This window comes from Syzygium oleosum, unplaced genomic scaffold, assembly GCF_021117445.2.
Source record: "Syzygium oleosum isolate NSW1041296 unplaced genomic scaffold, Sole_v2.1 Sole_v2.01, whole genome shotgun sequence".
In the NCBI taxonomy this organism is placed as follows: domain Eukaryota; kingdom Viridiplantae; phylum Streptophyta; class Magnoliopsida; order Myrtales; family Myrtaceae; genus Syzygium; species Syzygium oleosum.
The window spans coordinates 12,814,309-12,833,462 of record NW_026607485.1 but is presented as its reverse complement, the minus strand read 5'-3'; the positions used below and the strand labels follow the sequence as shown (position 1 = coordinate 12,833,462).

At 43.8% G+C, this 19,154-nt stretch overlaps 3 protein-coding genes across 3 annotated transcripts in view; all 3 read right to left on the bottom strand.

The window, feature by feature from the left end:
- LOC115683569 (putative disease resistance protein RGA1) overlaps positions 1-5,801 on the bottom strand; it is a 94,608-nt gene extending 88,807 nt beyond the window's left edge. The window contains exon 1 of the mRNA XM_056319223.1: positions 5,716-5,801. The gene's annotated coding sequence lies outside the window, so the exon portion shown is untranslated. The remainder of the gene's footprint in view (positions 1-5,715) is intronic.
- Positions 2,293-5,501, bottom strand: LOC115683596 (putative disease resistance protein RGA1). The gene is made up of 2 exons (XM_030608140.2): positions 5,312-5,501; positions 2,293-2,660 (listed from the first exon to the last, which is right to left on the bottom strand). Exons 1-2 carry the CDS (start codon positions 5,385-5,387, stop codon positions 2,293-2,295), a joined length of 444 nt encoding a protein of 147 aa, XP_030464000.1. The 5' UTR covers positions 5,388-5,501.
- A 4,726-nt stretch (positions 5,802-10,527) lies between the features above and the next one.
- On the bottom strand, positions 10,528-14,381 carry LOC130140223 (disease resistance protein RGA2-like). The gene is made up of 5 exons (XM_056319071.1): positions 12,213-14,381; positions 11,919-12,094; positions 11,357-11,517; positions 10,933-11,176; positions 10,528-10,542 (listed from the first exon to the last, which is right to left on the bottom strand). Exons 1-5 carry the CDS (start codon positions 14,362-14,364, stop codon positions 10,528-10,530), a joined length of 2,748 nt encoding a protein of 915 aa, XP_056175046.1. The 5' UTR covers positions 14,365-14,381.
- Positions 14,382-19,154: the final 4,773 nt, after the last annotated feature.

Genomic DNA, 19,154 nt, shown 5'->3' with positions numbered 1-19,154 from the left:
TACTCACTTAATCCAAGATCACGACGACGAGGAACGGCGACCGATCACTGATGAACAGTGAAATCGGCGGCGGAATTCCCGGCGGCGCGTACTGTTCACGCGGCACTGTTCACGGTACTGTTCACAGCGTACTGTTCACGCGGTACGGACTTGTACGGCGGTCGGAAACGGTGGCCGGCGAAGTGGCAGTGACGGCACGGCGGGCCGTACGGACGCTACAGTACCGACCATACGGACGGTGACGGTCGGCGTCGTACGGTGAGGCTGGACGGCTGGGTGGCGACGGAACGGCGATCCGAGCTCCGGTGAAGCTCCGGCGAGGCTCCGACGCGGCGGCGGTGCTAAACCGGGAGAGAAAAAGAGAGAAAAAGAGAGGGAAAGAGAGAGGGAAAGGGGTCAGACGGAGGCGAGGCTCAGGCTGGGGGCTGAGGTGGTCGACGGCGAGGCACGGCAGCCGGCGGCGGCGCTCCGGTGGCCGGCGGCGAGCTCCGGCAAGACAAAACCATGAGGGAAAAGAGAGAAAATGGGAGAGAAAGAGCTGGTGGGGGCTGCTGGGGGTGGTTCTGCCGTGAGTGAGGGTGAGAGGAGAGAGAGAGAGTCTTATCTGGTCAAACATGGCAGCCAAGGGGCGCCACGTGTCGCCAATCCGTGAAAAATGACCAAAACGCCCCTAATCTAACGGTTCTAAAGAGATAGGCTTAAATAATTGATGGGCAATTGGGTCTTTGGTGCCAATAATGCAGCTGATAACCATAGTTACTTATCCCAAAAATTTCCCAAAAATTCGGACCTGAAAACGGCCCAGGGGCAAAACCGTCATTTTTCCGGTCCCGGGGCGAAATTTCAATTTTCGCACATACGTGTTCCATATGTGCGTGGCCAACATAATATGGCGTCAGATTCACGAAATTCACTTTCTAAGCCCTCGAAAATCTACTGCGAAGTTTCGGGAATAAAATAATATTATTTTCTAATTTTTTGTCGAAATTCCAATTTTTGGCCATAACGACTCCTGGTATGCGTGGCCACCCAAAAATGGTGTCGGCCTCGAAAAATAACCTCATTTGGCCTCGAAAAGCAACGCTGGCGTCCCGAGGGGCAAAATCGTAATTTTTCACCCCCGGACCGAAATTCCAATTTTTACTCGTACTAACTCCAAACGTGTGTCGCCAGCGTAATACGACGTCAGATTCCCAAAAATAGTCTCTTAAGCCTTTGAAAATCGGCATCGAAATCCGAGCCCAATTCCGTGAACAAAACTCGCTAAACTTTCAATTTCAGGGTCTCTCACTAACGGGCGGCTGTTTAGGATCTACGCGTATCGACCTAGGGTTATTCGACTTACAATGGTCCCGATCATTGAGAGAATGAGAAATCATCACTAGTTCCAGAGGTCGCGATCTTTCGGTTCAGGTTCAGGGCTGGTTGGTCACGTGCACTTTCGGTCTTGCAGAATCACCTGCGATCCGATTGTACATTGTTGGCCATGGCCAAACCAAATCCATCACCTTTCCTAATATCGGCCCACGTTGGCCCAAAATATTCCCTCATCATATCTCGAGATCGGTGTCCCGTTCACTATCGAGTCCCTGGTCCACGTACCGTTTCCTAGTTAGCCATACCCCGTTGGTTAGTATCCCAAGAGTGATCAGCTCCGGGCGAGACTTACCAAAATGAAATGCGAAATATTGTCAATTTTATTGATCCCGGAATTACATCGAAATTCGGGCTGTTACACTTGCTGGGGAAATTCGCAGAATCGACTCATGACTGATACTGAATCGAGTCAAGTGCAAGTCCGTTCGGTGCGTGACGACCTCGGTTGTCATTAAAATCGTGAAGATCAATCACTTGATCCGAGGGGTACGATCGTTCGGTATAATTTCGGAATCATTCGTCACGTCGTTTCGTGGTCCTATGGAATCACCCGCGATCCACTACTAGGATAGTGGCGAACTGACCCCTAACTATCGTTGGATCGGCCAACAGTGGCTCAAAATATCACTTACGCGATTTAATGGTCGAAGTCCATTCACGGTCGAATTTTCTTTAGTCGCGCTAATTTAATTCCCCTATTAGCCTTTCCCTAATGGTTAGCATTCCCAGGAATGATCAGTTCCGGACGAGAATTTACTGCGAGCACATTTCATAAAACTCAGTTATTTCATAATATCCAATTGGCGGAAATTTCGGAATGTCACACTTCCCTACCAATTATTGCTCTGTCGGGTGCAGAAACTTCAGGTTTCTTTCCTCTCCCGATGGCCATTATTTCCTCACTCTGATGCTGCTCTAAATGGAACCCCTATCATTTTTAATCCAATCCAGTTTCTTCCTAAGTTCCTGAATCTTATTAGCCACTTTGAGACGGTGTGCAAGCTGATTTGATTTAGAGAAGAAAACGCGTACCGCTTTCGACTTCTTGTTACCGAAAGTGACCTTTCGCCTCAGATCTTCGGTTGCGACATCGTCGAGCAAGTCCTGTATGTCGTACAGCATGTCCTTGAGCCTGTTTAGCCAGAACTTGACCTGGTTGCTGTGCCATTGCTGCTTCTCGGCATCCAAAAGCACAGCTTGGATGGTCTGGATGGTGTCCTCAAGACTTTGGAGCTCGTCCTTGGTACCGCAGAGCAACTGGATCTTCTGAGAAGCGAATGAGCCTTGTCACACCCCGTACCCTATCTCCCCGAGCCTCGGGCGCGCGACATCCGCGAGGTCATTGAAATGCGACGTCCCAAAAGGCGTCGCCGACCCGTTTCTTTTATCTTTCGATTAAGCACATGCAGAAGCATACTTGAACATCACCCAATCAACGACAACAAATGGATAGTAAGAAAAACACGTAGACAAAACACATTTCATATATAAGCATCATTAACAATCGGAAGTTAGCTAATTACAAGCCCACAAAGGGTCAAGATTAGTCCTAACTCCTCTATCTATGAGGGCGACTTCTAAAAAGTGGTTCCCCACGGGAGGCCGATTCTCTATAGTTCAGGCTCGGGATCATAGTCCAGGTCGCTCACGACGCCATTGAGAGGGTTCCCCACCATGGGATCCATTAGGGCTCCGCCAATGTCACCCGGGGGTCCGTCGAACCCACGAAAAGGACCGAAGAGATCCCTATTGAACCATACGAACCAGGCCACAAAACGAGAAGAAACCAAGTGCCCTAGGCCCTCATCGACCCATATTGTGGTGGTGTACTTATGATAGGTAATATCACTCCCCGCTACCACGACTTCAGTAACGTCCACTTCCTTGGTTACGGAGTACCCAAAACGGACGATACAGCTATACATACCTACAAGCTTGAAAAGAAGTGAACAATAATAAATGAGTAAAACTTAATAAGTAAATCGCCTAATCCTCGTATCAGAGGATGCCTCGCATCGAAAACACGAAAAACTTGGAGATCAAAATGTCGATGGCAGATCAATAGCAAAGCCCTTGCTTTGCCTTATCTATAAACATGAAAGAGGACCTCGAGCACCTACAATGCACATAATAACCAAAAGTCCAATTCATGTCACATAAGTCGTGCACAATCGCATTCACAACATCTCACGTGTGTTCCAGTTATTATGATCGCAAGCGGTCCGATCGCAATCGACCAAGACCAAACCCTCGTCAGTGGTCTTTCGGTGTAACTAGGCATCGTCCCGCCCAGTCGAGCACAGCAACGTCTCGAACTCACTCGACAACGAGATCCAATCAAGGGCTTCGTTCTGAAATTCATCCGCGAACGGCATCCAAAATCCATCGGTGATGGGTTCTCTTATGTGATCATACGCACAAACAATCACTCATACTGGTTCTTATCTCTGCTTCAAGCACATGCAAGAGCCTCAAAGGCGTGCAATAAGTGTATATTATGACTTACCGGAACCGAGTCGATAGAGAAATGCCGAACAACTCGGAGTATGATTTCAAGCATCCACAATCACATATAACCAACAACACTTCATTATAAATTAATATTTGCAAGACAATTACTAAAATCACTCATCAATTGGTTCCAAGCAACATTCTACAGACACATAACTCAACCATAACGATATCTTGCAAAAATAGACATGCACATGGTAAAACATAATCAAATAACAACAGTCTCTCCAAATCTGACAATCATGTGGCCATATTAGACTTTTCTTATAACTAGTCATACATGCTACAAGGATATACTAATTCTCGAACTTCGAAACCCAAGCAAATCATGAGTAAACCATACAAAATTCATACACGAGCTTCCTCTTCCTAAACAAGCGAGATCAATCATGAAAATCACAGAACCGGAACTTACCCTACATCCAAATTACGCAACATAACGCCCTATCCAAGGGTTAGGGGATCTACTCACAAAACCGGGGTGAGATCTACGGACGACAACAAACGGCGGACGAACGGCGAGTGGCGATGGCATGGACGGCGAGCAACCGAGAGGGAGGGTGAGTGAGAGAGAGAGAATGAGAGAAATTAGAGAAATCATAGAGAAAAAGGGAAGGCTTCCTTGAGTTTGAGAGAGAGCAATAATGCAATTGCATTTATGAACTCTACTATCTACCCTAGCCTAAGTCTTCCTTAATTTGCTCCCATCCAAGCAAATACAAGGCCAAGAGGCCATCTTGAATTCTTCTCCATCAAGTCTCACACTAGGCTTGCATGGCTACCAATATAGGCACATGCATTTAGTTGGGAACTAACCAAGAGAACCAAACAAGAAGCTAGCTAGGTTGTTTTCGTCCTCAAAGCAAGACCAACTTTGGTCTCTTCCCAATCAAAGCTTCTAGAAGGTGCATTAAAGGCTAAACTGTAGGTTACTATTCATTAAACACTATTAATGCACATGGCACATTAATGTACAATCTTCCAAAAATCACCAAATGGTCAAATGTGGGCAAGATGGGCTTTTCTCTCTTGACGGGCGCTTAACAAGGCCGAACAAGTCCACTAGACTTGTTTTGGGCGTGGGCCTTCGTTGGGCTTCCAATGCTTGGCTCGTGTTCACTTGTCTGAAGATTAACGGTCCAATAATGCTTAATTAAGTCGTCAAAAAAGGTTGTCTCTTAATTATCTATAAACCGATACTCGTAACTAGACCGAGTTCTATGGTTAAATTCACTTGGAAGAGCCTCTGACGTTGCTTGTACAAATGGGAGACTTTCAGGGATTAAGGGCGACTCGTGGTTGATCCGAAATCGATCCACATTTAAGCTTGTTCGACTCACGGTCTATCCCTGCTATCAATGCTTCAGTACTTTAAACCATTTCCCACGTCTCAAACAGGGGTCGGATTGAGGATGTCACAAGCCTCCAGGTTTCGCCATTTCGGCAGCTAGGCTTTTCAGTATGTCAGTGGCAAGGCTGAAGAGAACTGCTTCCACCATTTCCAAAGGCAAAAGCTGGGGTTGAGGAGTGTTTGAGAGGAGGTTGCAGAGCTGATGTTTTTGTTTGGAGACAATGGTTTGGCGGTGCCTCTTGATCAACTTCAGGCACGAATATATAGCAAGACCAACGGCATCTCGATGTTACTTCATGTTCAGTTACTCCACCAGATGAAATAGCATAACTTGCAATAGAGAAAAGAATAGCGTGAATAACTTGTTCCTTTGTGAAAAGCCCAAAGTACATATTAAATTGAATAATTTTGAAGCACTGAATCCACCCCTCTATTGCCATCATCCCCACCTTTGATGATTAGAATGACAGAACTACCAAAATCATGGGTCCCCCGTTTCTCTCTCAGTTTTGTCTGATCAGAAAACTCAGATTCAAGCTCCACGGCTTCCTTAATCCTTAAGCCTCTCTTGGTTCCAAGTTCACATTTCGTCTCTCTCTCTCTCTCTCCACCGGAAAAAATGCATGGCCTGCCTCAGACGGCTCCGAAGCCAGAAGATGCAGCTGCATCAGCCGCCAAAGCCCAGAAGCAAACAGCTCTTCAATCCCGGTTTCTCCCTAATCACCACAACCAAATGCGCTCTCTCTCTCTCTCTCTCTCTCTCTCTCTCTCTCTCTCTCTCTCTCTCTCTCTCTCTCTCTCTCTCTGTGAAAAGATCAAAATCGTCGTATAAACTGAACGACTTCTTTTGATCAGGTGTTTTAGTGATGCAATGTTGCTCTCAGATACATGTAGGAGGCTCTTGACACGAGCGCGAAGCTCCTGGAGATCAATCCCGAGTACTACACCACTTGGAATTACAGGAAACTCGCAGTTGAGCACAATTCTCTCCCCGCCGCCGCTCGTGTGTGTGCCTCTGTCCTCGTCCGCCGCGCCTCGCCACCTCAAGCTCCCATCCCGCCCCACTGTGATAACTCGGATGAGTTTGGAGACGAAAAGCTAGATATGGAGATGCGAGATCTGACGCGGTGGATGCGGCTACGGCTGGGGAGTTGCATCGAACAACATCTGGGCATGGTGGTAAGTTGAGAGTGAAGACGCCGAGCCACATGACGAGGATGATGCTGTGCCGACGCTCGGCCCAATTATTCGTGGCGGTAACAGTGGACCACGTCAAGTTGTATATTTATTCAACTTTGCACACTAGATTACAGGATTCTGGCCAAAAAAGGAGGGAAAAAAAGTAAGATTACAGGACTGTTGGCTCTTAAAAATGGCCGATAAAATCAGCAACGGGATTAATGTTGGGATAAATCTTTTACTTCAACATAATGAAATGTTGTTCTAATCTCTGTACGGTGGATGCTTGCTTTGACTTTTTTATGTGAACGATATGAAACGTTTTTTCTTTGGGTACTTGTCGTTGTGCTAATAGTATCCAAATGAATGTTCAAGGGTTTTCCCTATGTGGTTTTTTATTTGGAAGATTTTGTTGATTGTCCACGCTGCTTTGTTTGTAAATGGCTCCAGTGAAGAGGAAGCAAAGAAGATCTACAACTTCTGCTTTAAGAGATGCTTTGGTTTTGGGTGTGAGATTGAAGAGGAGACGTCCTACAAACTCCAGGTTGCTTCATTTGTTCCTTTTCATTTCTCTTTGTTAAGAAGTCCGACTCTAGAAATTTAAGCTTATAGGTATGTATATAAAGAGCCCATAAGACCCGTTGTTAAGCGACGAATGATATTTCAACACATTCTCTCACGTGCAAGCCGAAGTAGGGGTGGCGTGGGTAATTTGATTAATGAGGGTGGACACACGCACGAAAGGTATGACACCTAACTCGGTTACCATGGTAGAAAATTCAACCTAAAAACTCACTCTTATTGTCTTTCTAATTTGTGTTATATATTTTTGGGAAAATTCCAAATAAACGGTTGAAGCGATGTCAAAAAAATGCCTAAAGTGAATTTTGCTTCAAATATGGGCTTGAAGTAGCCAAATCAGTCTCAAACAACTCGCCGGCCAGCCAAATATTCGCCGGCGAACATTTTTTGGCGACTAGAACAAGGGTAATTTTGTCCTAAACTCTTCCTTTTTCTTTCAATAGGCAAATCTCTTCCTTCCAAGTGTATACATTCCTATTGCCGTTTTTTAAAGAATTAGGAGATATGCCTTGCATGTCCAAATATATGGTTTCACCTTGCCATACATCCTACTACTACGGAGATATTCCTTTATTCAGCCCATAATGTCTCTTTTCCCTTGTTAAGTTGTTCCCTTTCTTTGACCGATAATTTCTCCCTTGATATATATTTTGTGAATCCTTGCTCCTTAAGTTATTCTCTTAATTTTGGAATCACATGTGCCTTGCACATGTGAAATTTGACCAAGCAAGAGAGATAAATGGGTTAGCCAATTTCATTGGGACTTAGCTCATGTGAGCTCAGTCAATAAAGACCAGGGTCTCTATCCTTGAACCCCATGCATCATTTTTATAACCGGACCGACTTAAATGCAATTTATGAGCAAATTATGTTAGTGGTATTTTTGTTTAGGGTTAGGATCGGTTCCTAATTTTCTTATGCAACATGAAATATGGTAGCCGGAATTTAGATGTCAACAACTACTTTTCTATGTTAGATTAACATGCTATGTTTACATTTTAGATTTGCATAGTTAGGGGGCTGTTGAATAAAATTCCATGGTTAGATTTATTAGGTATTTTTCACTTAGGAAGTTGCATCTTGAATATCTAACACTTAGAAAAAGGCATATTTGCATATAGTGTTTTATTCGAATAGGATTTCACATTGCTTTTGCATCATAATAATTGACATTATAGGGGACTAAGATTTTTTCGTGAACAAGTGTTCTCCTACATATTTAAGTTGTTTGGATTGCATTATTATTTGACTGTCCTATTTGCATTTTTACTTCCGTAATTTGAATGTCATTGGAATGGAAAGTAAAAAGATAAACACCTCTCGTGTTAGTAACTTTAGATTTATTCAATAAAATTCACGTAGAAATATCTCTAGGATTGCATTTGTATTTAGGGTGCATCGTTTAGATTAGATTTACTTTCCTCTTCCGCACAGATCGCCTTAGGAAAATATTTTGCATGAGTTATCAAAAATATATATCACATACTAGACTTAGGATTACATTTCATGTAGTGTAAGTTAAATTACTTGGTTAAAAATTTTATTTCCATGTTTAGTGACACGTTTTAGGAAATTTATTTATTTTGGACGTTGTTCTTGTATAGCATGTGATAATTATGTCCTTTTTATACATTTGACTACTTAGGGAACAAGCATAGACTTTCTATTTTTTGATCACGCGTCCTGTCCTGGAGCATAACGACGAGGCTATGTTTACTTATTGTCCAAGACAGCTCGGGTTGATTTCCTTATCTTTATATTGCACGGTACGGCTCGGGCTGTCTTTTTATTAATTGATTTTCTTATATGCTTATTACCATTTTTGTGAACATTCAGCATACACGAATTTTGACTAGGGCATACCCATTTACTCAAAATCACGAGTAGAAAAATCCAAAAAAAAAAATTTGATACGAGAGGTGTAAGTCGAGCCATTCCGCAAACTCCGAGAGCCGAACCGATCCTGTTTTATTCATGAGATTTTGTTGGAAAATAAATGCATCACTCATTATTACTTACTAGATCTTGGGCATATTCATGCACAACTCGCGGTGGTCCTGTCCCAGGGCATGTTCACAAGGTCTTGTATCAACTTTGCTTGATACGGCTCGGGTTGTTTTCTTTTCATACCTTTATTTATCTTTATTACTAATTGTTTCATTTTATTGCTTGCCTGCGTATTCATGGCCATATAGATTTCCGTGCTTAGGAATAAAAATCCGAAAAGATTGCATGCAATAATGTTTTATTTTAAGAGAAAAGGTACCGTAACGGGCATTAGGCAAAACTAGCGTAACCAAATCGTCGCACCCGAAATCTCTTGTTCGCAAAAGTAATGTAGGCTCCACGGGCTCCACGCCGTACTCGGCTCCTAGCTAGCTTAGATTCAGTGGCGTCTCTAATTCAAATTTGATGAATCATGAATGAGAGATCAAGTTGTGGTCAATAGTGCTTAAGAGAGTCCATGTGAAGCGTAAGCGCTACCTCGCAAGAGGGTTATATGCGCTCGCCTAGCAATCCGTTAAACTCTCTCGGGATTCACTTGAGAGGGTCATGACAATCTTATTGCCCACTTTAAAGCTCTGCACGAGTCGTGATTCATTGCCGTGTTGTCACCGGTCGTGGTTCTTTGCCCAGCTCTCAAATGGAAATTTCACTGGAGGCATGAATAAATTTTCACGGGACTGATTGAATAAAGGCACAATGAACTGCGATCACAATATATTGTACAAAACCAACTCCAAAAAATGAGCAAAAACAATAAAAGATGAAATTTAAGATAAGGAATATACGAATGCACCAAAATATATCGAAACACAAAAAAGTTACAGGGATATCATCGAGCAAGTCCTCTACTTCGTACGACACTCTTCAGCCTCCTCAGCCAACGCTCTTCCGCAGCTCAATTACATGACAGAAGACGAGCCACCGCTGCCATTTTCAAGGGGCAGAAGTTAAACATTGCGCTATACGGACGGGTATAAAACATAAATTTTTTTATCGGTACTATTGAAATTAAGCCTGAAAATAATGTTATACGAGTCTAACATTAATTGCATTACAAACCAGTCAGTAAAACTTGCATATAAAAACATACCTATCTTGTTTGTAATTTTTTTATAAAAATATCGCGTATGACAATTGATTTTATTTTTACCTCGTGCTATCTAATGTAATACTAAAACAATATTAAAATTGTTTATATGAATACGAGAAGATGTAATTATAATTGCAACGTCCGCAATTACATATTATAATTGACATGTCGCATATTTATTTGGCTAACAAAAACATATAAAATGAGTAAAAAATTAATTATATTTACCTAAATACAATACAATATGTGTTTTTTTTGTAAGGAATACAATATGTGTTTTATACACGTATAATTCGTTTTACTCCAAACTAACGAGTATTTTTTCTTAAGTTCAGAAAACGTGCGCAAGACAATATATTTTACAAAGCCAACTCCGAAAAGGTGCAAAACTACCAAAAGTGAAATTTGTGAGGAGGAATATACGGTTGCTTTAAAATATGTTCTCCTGCAAATAAAAGTTCCAAAACCAAAACAGAAAGATACAAGTAACTAACGTCGTAGGAGTTTCTTTTCTTCCAAGGCGCAAGATCCTTATTTTAGTTCTCTTCTTCTCTGTGAGCACGCGCAATTCAAATAAAAAATCCACTACTTTTTTTTTTTTTTTCAGAATAACGATATTCATTCATATCTCAAGTCGTAGCTTGCGAGTACACCAGCAAAGCATCAACACAAAGTAGACTCCAAAGATCGGGAGGGGGGTAGAGGGTCCAATTCTATGGCAGAAAATCCGCTACTTTCACATGACCCCAAATGCTTCCGCCTGGTGGTGACGGGCTTTAATATTTTAATTTTGCACAAAACTACTTGAAATTGAGAGGATGGTGTCTAGACTTACCATTAGCTGGACATTTCCGATGACTCTAACTTTCTCCCAGTAGTTGGTGACGTAGACAATCCCTTCAGGAAAACTCCTTAAACTCTTGCAGCCAATAATTTCAAGCAATTCGAGCGAAGAGAAATTACCAATCCACCCGGGCAAACTCATTAGATTCTCACAGCATTCAATCCGAAGAAATTGCAAAGTAGTGACATGTTGAATCCCCTCCGGTAATGTCACTAGTTTCGGAAGTTGTCTGAATCTAAAAACGCGGAGTTTCACGAGAGATCGCCACTGGGTCTACATTATGTATCTATAGCATCGAAACAAAAAAAATGAATTATCCAATGGCATTGATTGCACGAGAATACAGTATGCGCCCAATTTTTGCTTTCACACCCACTATATGTTTAAAGAATTTCATAACCGTGGAGTTTCTCACCTTAAACTGCATCCTTCATCATTTTTCTGACACCCTTCGCACCAATAGCCAGATCCAATAGCTTCTGTCACTTTCTTTTTACATGTTTTGCATGCACGATACCACATCGCTTGATCAGGCTTAATGAAACTCACATAGGCTCTGACGCTGAAGAATGCAGGCTGTGCCAAACAAATCGATCAAGTTAAAACCAGAGAAACAGGGTGGGTTAGCTTCGAGTCAACTAAATGCTACATGTTTACCACTTACATCTTCATCTGTCACAGCCTGTATTCTTCAGCGTCAGAGCCTATGAGTTTCATTAAGCCTGATCAAACGATGTGGTATCGTGCATGCAAAACATGTAAAAAGAAAGTGACAGAAGCTATTGGATCTGGCTATTGGTGCGAAGGGTGTCAGAAAAATGATGAAGGATGCAGTTTAAGGTGAGAAACTCCACGGTTATGAAATTCTTTAAACATATAGTGGGTGTGAAAGCAAAAATTGGGCGCATACTTTATTATCGTGCAATCAATGCCATTGGATAATTCATTTTTTTTGTTTCGATGCTATAGATACATACTGTATTCACCGGAAGTAAAGTCTCGAGCATTGAGTGCTCCAAATCACCACCAGCAAAATGTAGACCCTTTAATTTAGAGAGAGGGATGAAGGTGGATTCCACTGGTGCTTTTGATGGACAATCTAGAACGGCCATCACTTGTTCCAACAACTCCGCGCTGGCAATGTTCAAGTATTCTATCAAGGGGAACAGTGGCACTGAATTTAGGTGTGGACAACCCAATATTGCTGCAGACAAAAGTTTTGGGAAGGATGATTGTGGATTGTACCGTGCACGATCCTGATCTGCTCCCACCATTTGCCGTCTTCCCCACCATCCTTTTAGGTTGGGACAGTCGAGGAGGGATAGTCTCTCCAGAGATGGGAAGAAGGGGCCGCCTAGTATTCGAATGCTCTGGGTAACTTATTTCTTGAAGGAACTCCAACGCATCCAAGCCCATGAGATTCAACGTCCTTAGGGAAGGGAATTCACTTAGGGATGGTAGGTGGCTTAGTGAGTCACATCCATTAATTAAGAGGTGTCTCAGGTTGACCAATTTCTTCAAATCTCTCGGAAGTGTTTTCAGATTCTTGCAATTGGAGAGTTTAAGGGTATGTAAGTTCACCAAATCTATGATTGAATTTGGCATACTCTCCATAGATTGGTTTTCAGAAATATCAAGAAATCTTAAGTGCTTTGACCGACTTCCCAAGGAAGTAGGGATACCAAAATGCGCATAGCCCAAGACCAACACTCGACAATGCCTAAACTTGGAGAGAATCCCATTCTGTACAAATGTTTTGCTCTCTTTCAAAGCTAGAAATGTTCGTAGATTGTTCGGTTCAAGAATAGAGGTCACATCTTGTGGTGAGGATGATTGTGAAACAAATGATGCATGTCGAATTCCTTCACAGATGCCACCTTCATTGAGATTAACCATCTTGCACTCATCTCCTGCAACTCTCAAGGCAAGATCGTGAATGGGATCATGCATCTTGAACATTTTCACCTCACCAGTGTAATCATCGACCGTTTCAAATTCGAGGAAGGACCTATCCAGTAGATCCGAGACATAACTATCCCCAGTCTCTTCTAGGTCCTCGTTCCCCTCCAATGACTCAATGAAGCCTTGTGCCATCCAGAGTTGTATCATTGTCTGTTTATCAAAAACATAATCTTTTGGAAACAACGCGCAATATGCAAAACCATGTTTTAAATGCAACGGAAGATGATCGTAACTAAGCTTGAGGACTTCCATAATTTCGTGTTCCGACTTATCTATTTTTGAAAGTTCATGCTCTTTGAATTTGAGCCACTCTTTTTCATTTTTGGCGTATAGAAGGCTACCCATTGTTTTGATGGCAAGGGGAACACCAGCGCATTTTTTAACTATATCTCGACCTATCTCCTCCAATTTCGAGTCTAATGATTCTTCCCCATCTCCAAAAGCCAATTTCTTGAATAATTCCCATGACTTATCTTCATATAAGCCATGTAGATCATGGATAACTGAATTCGCATCCGTAGCTTGCACAACCGACTGATTGCGCGTGGTTATGAGTATCTTGCTTCCCCTTGAACCGCCCATTAGCAAAGGTCGGAGTTCCAACCATCTCTGGCGATCATCATTCCACAGGTCATCCAAAACAAGCAAGTATTTCTTCCTGTCTAATACCTTACGAAGGAGCCTCCGCAACTGGTCCTTAGATATATTCTCAATGCCTTCCAGATTTCTATTCATCTCAGGATCCTCTTGACATTGATATTTGGCAGATTTCAGTATTTCTTTGATGATCAAATCCACATCAAAGATTTTAGGATCCCCATGACACACCCGCATCTTAAGCTTGAAACATTCTTTCACGTTTTCATCGTTGTGTACCAGATCAGCAAGCGTGGTTTTTCCCAGTCCTCCTATACTGACGATGGAAACAACCGACACACTCTCTCTGGAGGAGGAATGAAGCAAATGTGCGATGATCTCCTTCTTATCCTCTTCTCTACCAATGATTTCTTCCTCGCACGCAAAAGAGTGAGTTGTCCTCCTCACGATAGAAAGAGTTTCCTCGCTCAGATGCCGCTCTAAGTTTAACTCCTGATCATTTTTAATCTGATCCAGTTTCTTCCTAAGTTCTTGAATCTTATTAGCCACTTTAAAACGGTATGCAAGCTGATTTGATTTAGAGAAGAAAACGCATACGGCTTTTGACATCTTGTTGCCGGAAGTGACCTTCCACCTCAGATCTTCAGTTGCGACATCGTCGAGCAAGTCCTGTAACTCGCACAGCACGTCGTTGAGCCTCTTGAGCCGGAGCTTGAGCTCGTTGTTGTGCCATTGCTGTTTCTCAGCATCCAAAAGCACAGCTTGGATGGTCTGGACGGTGCCCTCAAGGCTTTGGAGCTCGTCCTTGGCACTGCAGAGCAACTGGATCTTCTGAGAAGCGAAGGAGCCTCCAGGTTTCGCCATTTCGGTGGCGAGGCTTTTCAATATGTCGGGTGACGCGGCGGAATATATCATTGAGCAATAATTTCATATGTTGTTGTATAATCGGATGACGCGGCGGAAGCGGATCATAAGCTTTGTAATTAAATCGAGAGCCGTAAAAATAATAGAGAAATAAAACGAGAAACAATAAAAGAACACAAGAAATTTACGTAGTTCTGTCCGAATGTCGAAATTTACTTTCACGGAGAGAATCAGTAAATAATTCATTAATAATTCGGAGAATTACAGAGTTACGAATGAAGACAAATGAAGCCCACAATTTATTACTTTGGCCTATTCTTCTTGCGACTACTTTGAAGGAGCTTTCATATATGGTCAAAGAAGAAAATAGCTTGTGAGTCCTTCATTAAATGCTGCACGTTGGCCATGGAAAGAGCGGGGATAATTCTTTCGTCAGAACATGCGCCGTTTCTCATTAAATGCTCCGCGGACGTGCTTCCTCATTTCAGTGTACTGATAAATGATGCACATGCTAATCGGGTATTGTGTATTGGCTTAAACTCGAGATATAATTTGACAATTCTCTACCTTGACTTAATGTTTGTAGCCAAATTATAGTGCTTATTATCCATGCAGGCTCTCCCGACGCCCCGACGGGCGCTTACTCTCTGCAGACACGTATCGAGCTCAAACAGAGCTCGAGCTTCGCCAAAGGAACGGGTTTCGTCATCATGTCTGCCGGGTTCTCAGCTGTTGCTATTTTATTCACAACAATCTTGCCCTTCGCTATGATATCTCAAATAAAATGGTACATGATGTCAATATACTTCATTCGCTCGTGATATATCGGATTATAAGCCAGATATATCGCACCTTGATTGTCACAATGTATAGTGACACTTTTCTGCTCCAGTCCAAGGTCCGAGAGCAAACCTCTTAGCCATATCACTTCTTTCGCTACAAAGGTTAGTGCCATGTAGTCATGGCCACAGGCCGGTTTTGGCCCGGAACTGGCCCGTGGCCTACGGGCCCGGTTTAGGTTCCAATAATTTTGGAACTGGCCCGGAACCGCCGGTTCCGGGCCCGGTTCCAAAAAAAAAAAAAAAAACCTTCTGCTGCACAGCACAGCAGCCCCACCCCCACGTTCCCACCCCCAGGCCCCACCTCCAGTCCTCCTCCTCCAAATCCCTCCTTCCCCCCTCCCTCTCCCCTGCGCCTCCGGTCTTCCCCTTTTCTCCTCCGCCCGCCCCCCCCCCCCCCGGTCTTCCCAGATCTGACCCCCGCCGCCGTCGCCCCCGCCCATGGCCGCAACCGCCGACGCCAATGCCCCCTCCTCCTCCCCCCTCGCTACCCTGCGCCTCCTTCCCTTTTCTCCTCCGCCCTCCCCCCGTCTCCCCAGATCTGACCGCCGCCGCCGCCCATGGCCGCAGCTGCCGACGCCGATTCCCCCTCCTCCTCCCCTCCCCACGACCCCGTCCCCATCCCCGTCCCCCTCCCGGCCCCCTCCTTCTCCCCCTCGCCGCCGCCCTAGTCTCCCGCTTCATCTCCTCGCCGCCTTGAACCCCGCCTCCGCCACTGTGGCCAAGGCCGCAAAGCTCGAGCGACGACCGACGGAGGAACAGCGACCAGGTCTGCAATTTTTATTTTATAATTTATTTTATTAATTTTTAAATTATGAACCGGAACCGCCCCTTGTGGTTCCGGTTCCGATTCCGGTTCATACATGGCCACTAAAAGCAACACCGGCGGTTCCTGAACCGTGGCCATGACTAGTGCCATGTACTCTACCTCTGTTGAAGATAAGGCAACATTGTCCTGTAAGGATGCTTTCCAACTTACTGCACCACCTGCTAGTATAAATACATACCCCTCTAATGATCTGCGGTAATCCAAGTTATCAGCATGATCGGAATCCACATACCCTATGATCTCACTGCCATTGCCGTCCCTTAGGTACACAATATCAACGTCTGATGTCCCTTTAAATATCCGAGGATCCATTTCTTAGCTTCCCAATGTGCCTTACCTGGGTGCGTCATGTATCGGCGGACAACACTTACAGCTTGTGAAATGTCAGGCCTAGTGCATACCATGGCATACATGATAGTACCCACTGCACTAGAATAAGGAACACAGGACATATGCTCCTCCCCCTACTTAGTCTGTGGTGATAACTTGTCATAAAGTTTAAAGTGTGCGGCTAAAGGAGTACTTACAGATTTTGCTGACTGCATGTTAAAGCGTGCCACAATCTTCTCAATATATTTCTTTTGAGATAAACGCAACGTTCCTGCAGTCCTGGCATGCAAAATCTTCATACCCAATATTTTCTTAGCAGCACCTAAATCTTTCATCTCAAACTCAGCACTCAACTGCCGCTTTAGCACATCAATATCAGACATATGTTTAGTTGCGATTAACATGTTATCAATATATAAAAATAGGCAAATCAAAGACCCATTCTCTGGTCTTCTAAAATAAACACAACTATCAAATTGACTTTCGAATAGTCTTGACTAGCCATGAAAGTATCAAAACGCTTGTACCGCTGTCTAGGAGATTGTTTTAGCCCATACAAAGATTTCTTTAATAAGCAAACATGGTCTTCCTTACTTGGAATAGCAAATCCCTCTGGCTGCCTCATGTAAATTCGTTTTTCCAACTCACCATGAAGAAACGTTATTTTCACATCTAGCTACTCCAGCTCGAGATCTTATGTAGCAACTAAGGCAAGTAATACACGAATCAAAGCATGTCTTACAATAGGAGAGAACACCTCGTTGTAGTCGATGCCTTCTCGCTGAGTATACCCCTTCGCAACAAGTCTCGCCTTGTATCTTGCTACCTCAACACCGGGAATGCCTTCCTTCCGCTTGCAGACCCATTTGCACTTGACAATCTTCTGGCTTTTGGGTACTTTGACCAGCTCTCATGTCTGATTCTAATAGAGCGATTCTATCTCTTCACTCATAGCCTCTAGCCACTGCGACGACTCAGTACTAGCCATTGCTTCAGAGTAGGATGAAGGCTCATCTACCTCTACCTCACCACCTACAGTCAATGCATAGGCAATATCAGAATAACCATAACGTACCGGTGGTTTGATTTACCTTCTTTGTCTGTCTGTGGCTATATGGTGCTGCGGTTCTACTGGTTGTTCAGTATCACCGTTTTCAGGAACTGTGGCCTCATTTGCAGTCTCTTCCTCTATTATCTCTAAGGTCTCCGGAGGCTCCACTTGAAGCTCCACCTCACTACTAACACCATGATCCGTTTGCTCTACTGGTTGAGTCTCAAAGCTCCTCTTTTGAAGCATTGCAGTCTCGTCGAAGATTACGTCTCTGCTGATTAGAAAATCTGGTGATTTGGGATCAGTGCACCACAGCCTGTAGCCTTTCACCCCTTGTGCATAACCCAGAAATATGCACTTCTTATCCCTCGGCTCAAGTTTACCATCACTCGCATGAGCATGAGCAGGACATCCGAATATCCGTAATCCGGAGTAATCAATAGGTTTTCCCGACCATACTTCCTCAGGAGTCTTCCACTCGATAGCAGATGATAGAGATCGATTAACCAGGTAACAAGCCGTATTCACTGCTTCGGCCCAAAATTCCTTTCCCAATTTTGCATGCGAAAGCATGCACCTAGCTCGCTCAAGTAGAATTCTTTTCTTCTGTTCTGCAACGCCATTCTGCTATGGTGTCCCGGGAACTGTGCGTTGTCTCATAATCCCTTCCTTTTTGCAGAACTCAGTAAAATCCTTGCCACAGAATTCCATGCCATTATCAGTTCTCAGGCACTTGATTTGTTTACCTGACTGCTTCTCAATTAATGCCTTAAAATTCTTGAACCGATCAAACACCTCGAATTTGTGCTTCAGGAAGTATACTCATACCTTCCTCGAATAGTCATCGATAAATGTTAGCATATATCGGGCACCTTCTTTCGAAGGAACTAGAGATGGCACCTAGACATCTGAGTGAATGTATTCGACCGATTGCTTGGTCGAATGTATAGTTGTACCGAATTTAACATGGCGCTGCTTCCCGAAGATGCAGTGCTCACACAGGTCCAGCTTCCCTGTCTTCTGACCTTTCAGCAACCCCCTTTCACTCAGTATTGTCATTTTAGCCTCACTCATGTACCCCAATCGCATATGCCAAAACTGAGTCAAGTTTGAGTCTAACTCACCTAATGAAATTGCAACAGCTCCAGTCACGGTCTCTCCTAATAGATGATAGAGAGAATTCACTTTCTTTCTTTTCATCACTGTCATAGCACCTCGAGAGATTTTCAGTACTCCACCTTCAGCGGTATACCAGCACCCGATGTCATCGAGTGTCCCTAGAGAAATAAGGTTTTTCTTAAGATCCGGTACATGCCTCACGTCTGTTAGTGTCCGCTCTATACCATCGTGCATCCAGATCCGAATTGTCCCTATCCCCACAACTTTGCAGGCTGCATTATTCCCCATGAGAACTCTACCACCATCTGCAGTCTGGTAGGTAGTGAACCAATTCCTATGAGGAGTCATGTGATAGGAACATCCAGAATCTAGCACCCATTCGTCTCCTTATGAACTCGTAGACACGCATAGGACGGCCTCGGCATCCCTGGCACTCTTCTCGACAACATTCGCCACATTGTTTGTGGCATTTTACCCACCGCCTTTATTTCTCAGCTTCAGACAATTTCTCTGTATGTGCCCGTCCTCGTGACATTCAAAGCACTTCACCCAACCTTTGGATTTTCTATGTCGCGACTTCGACCTGCTTTTGCCTCTACTGCTGCTAGGCCCCCGATGTTGG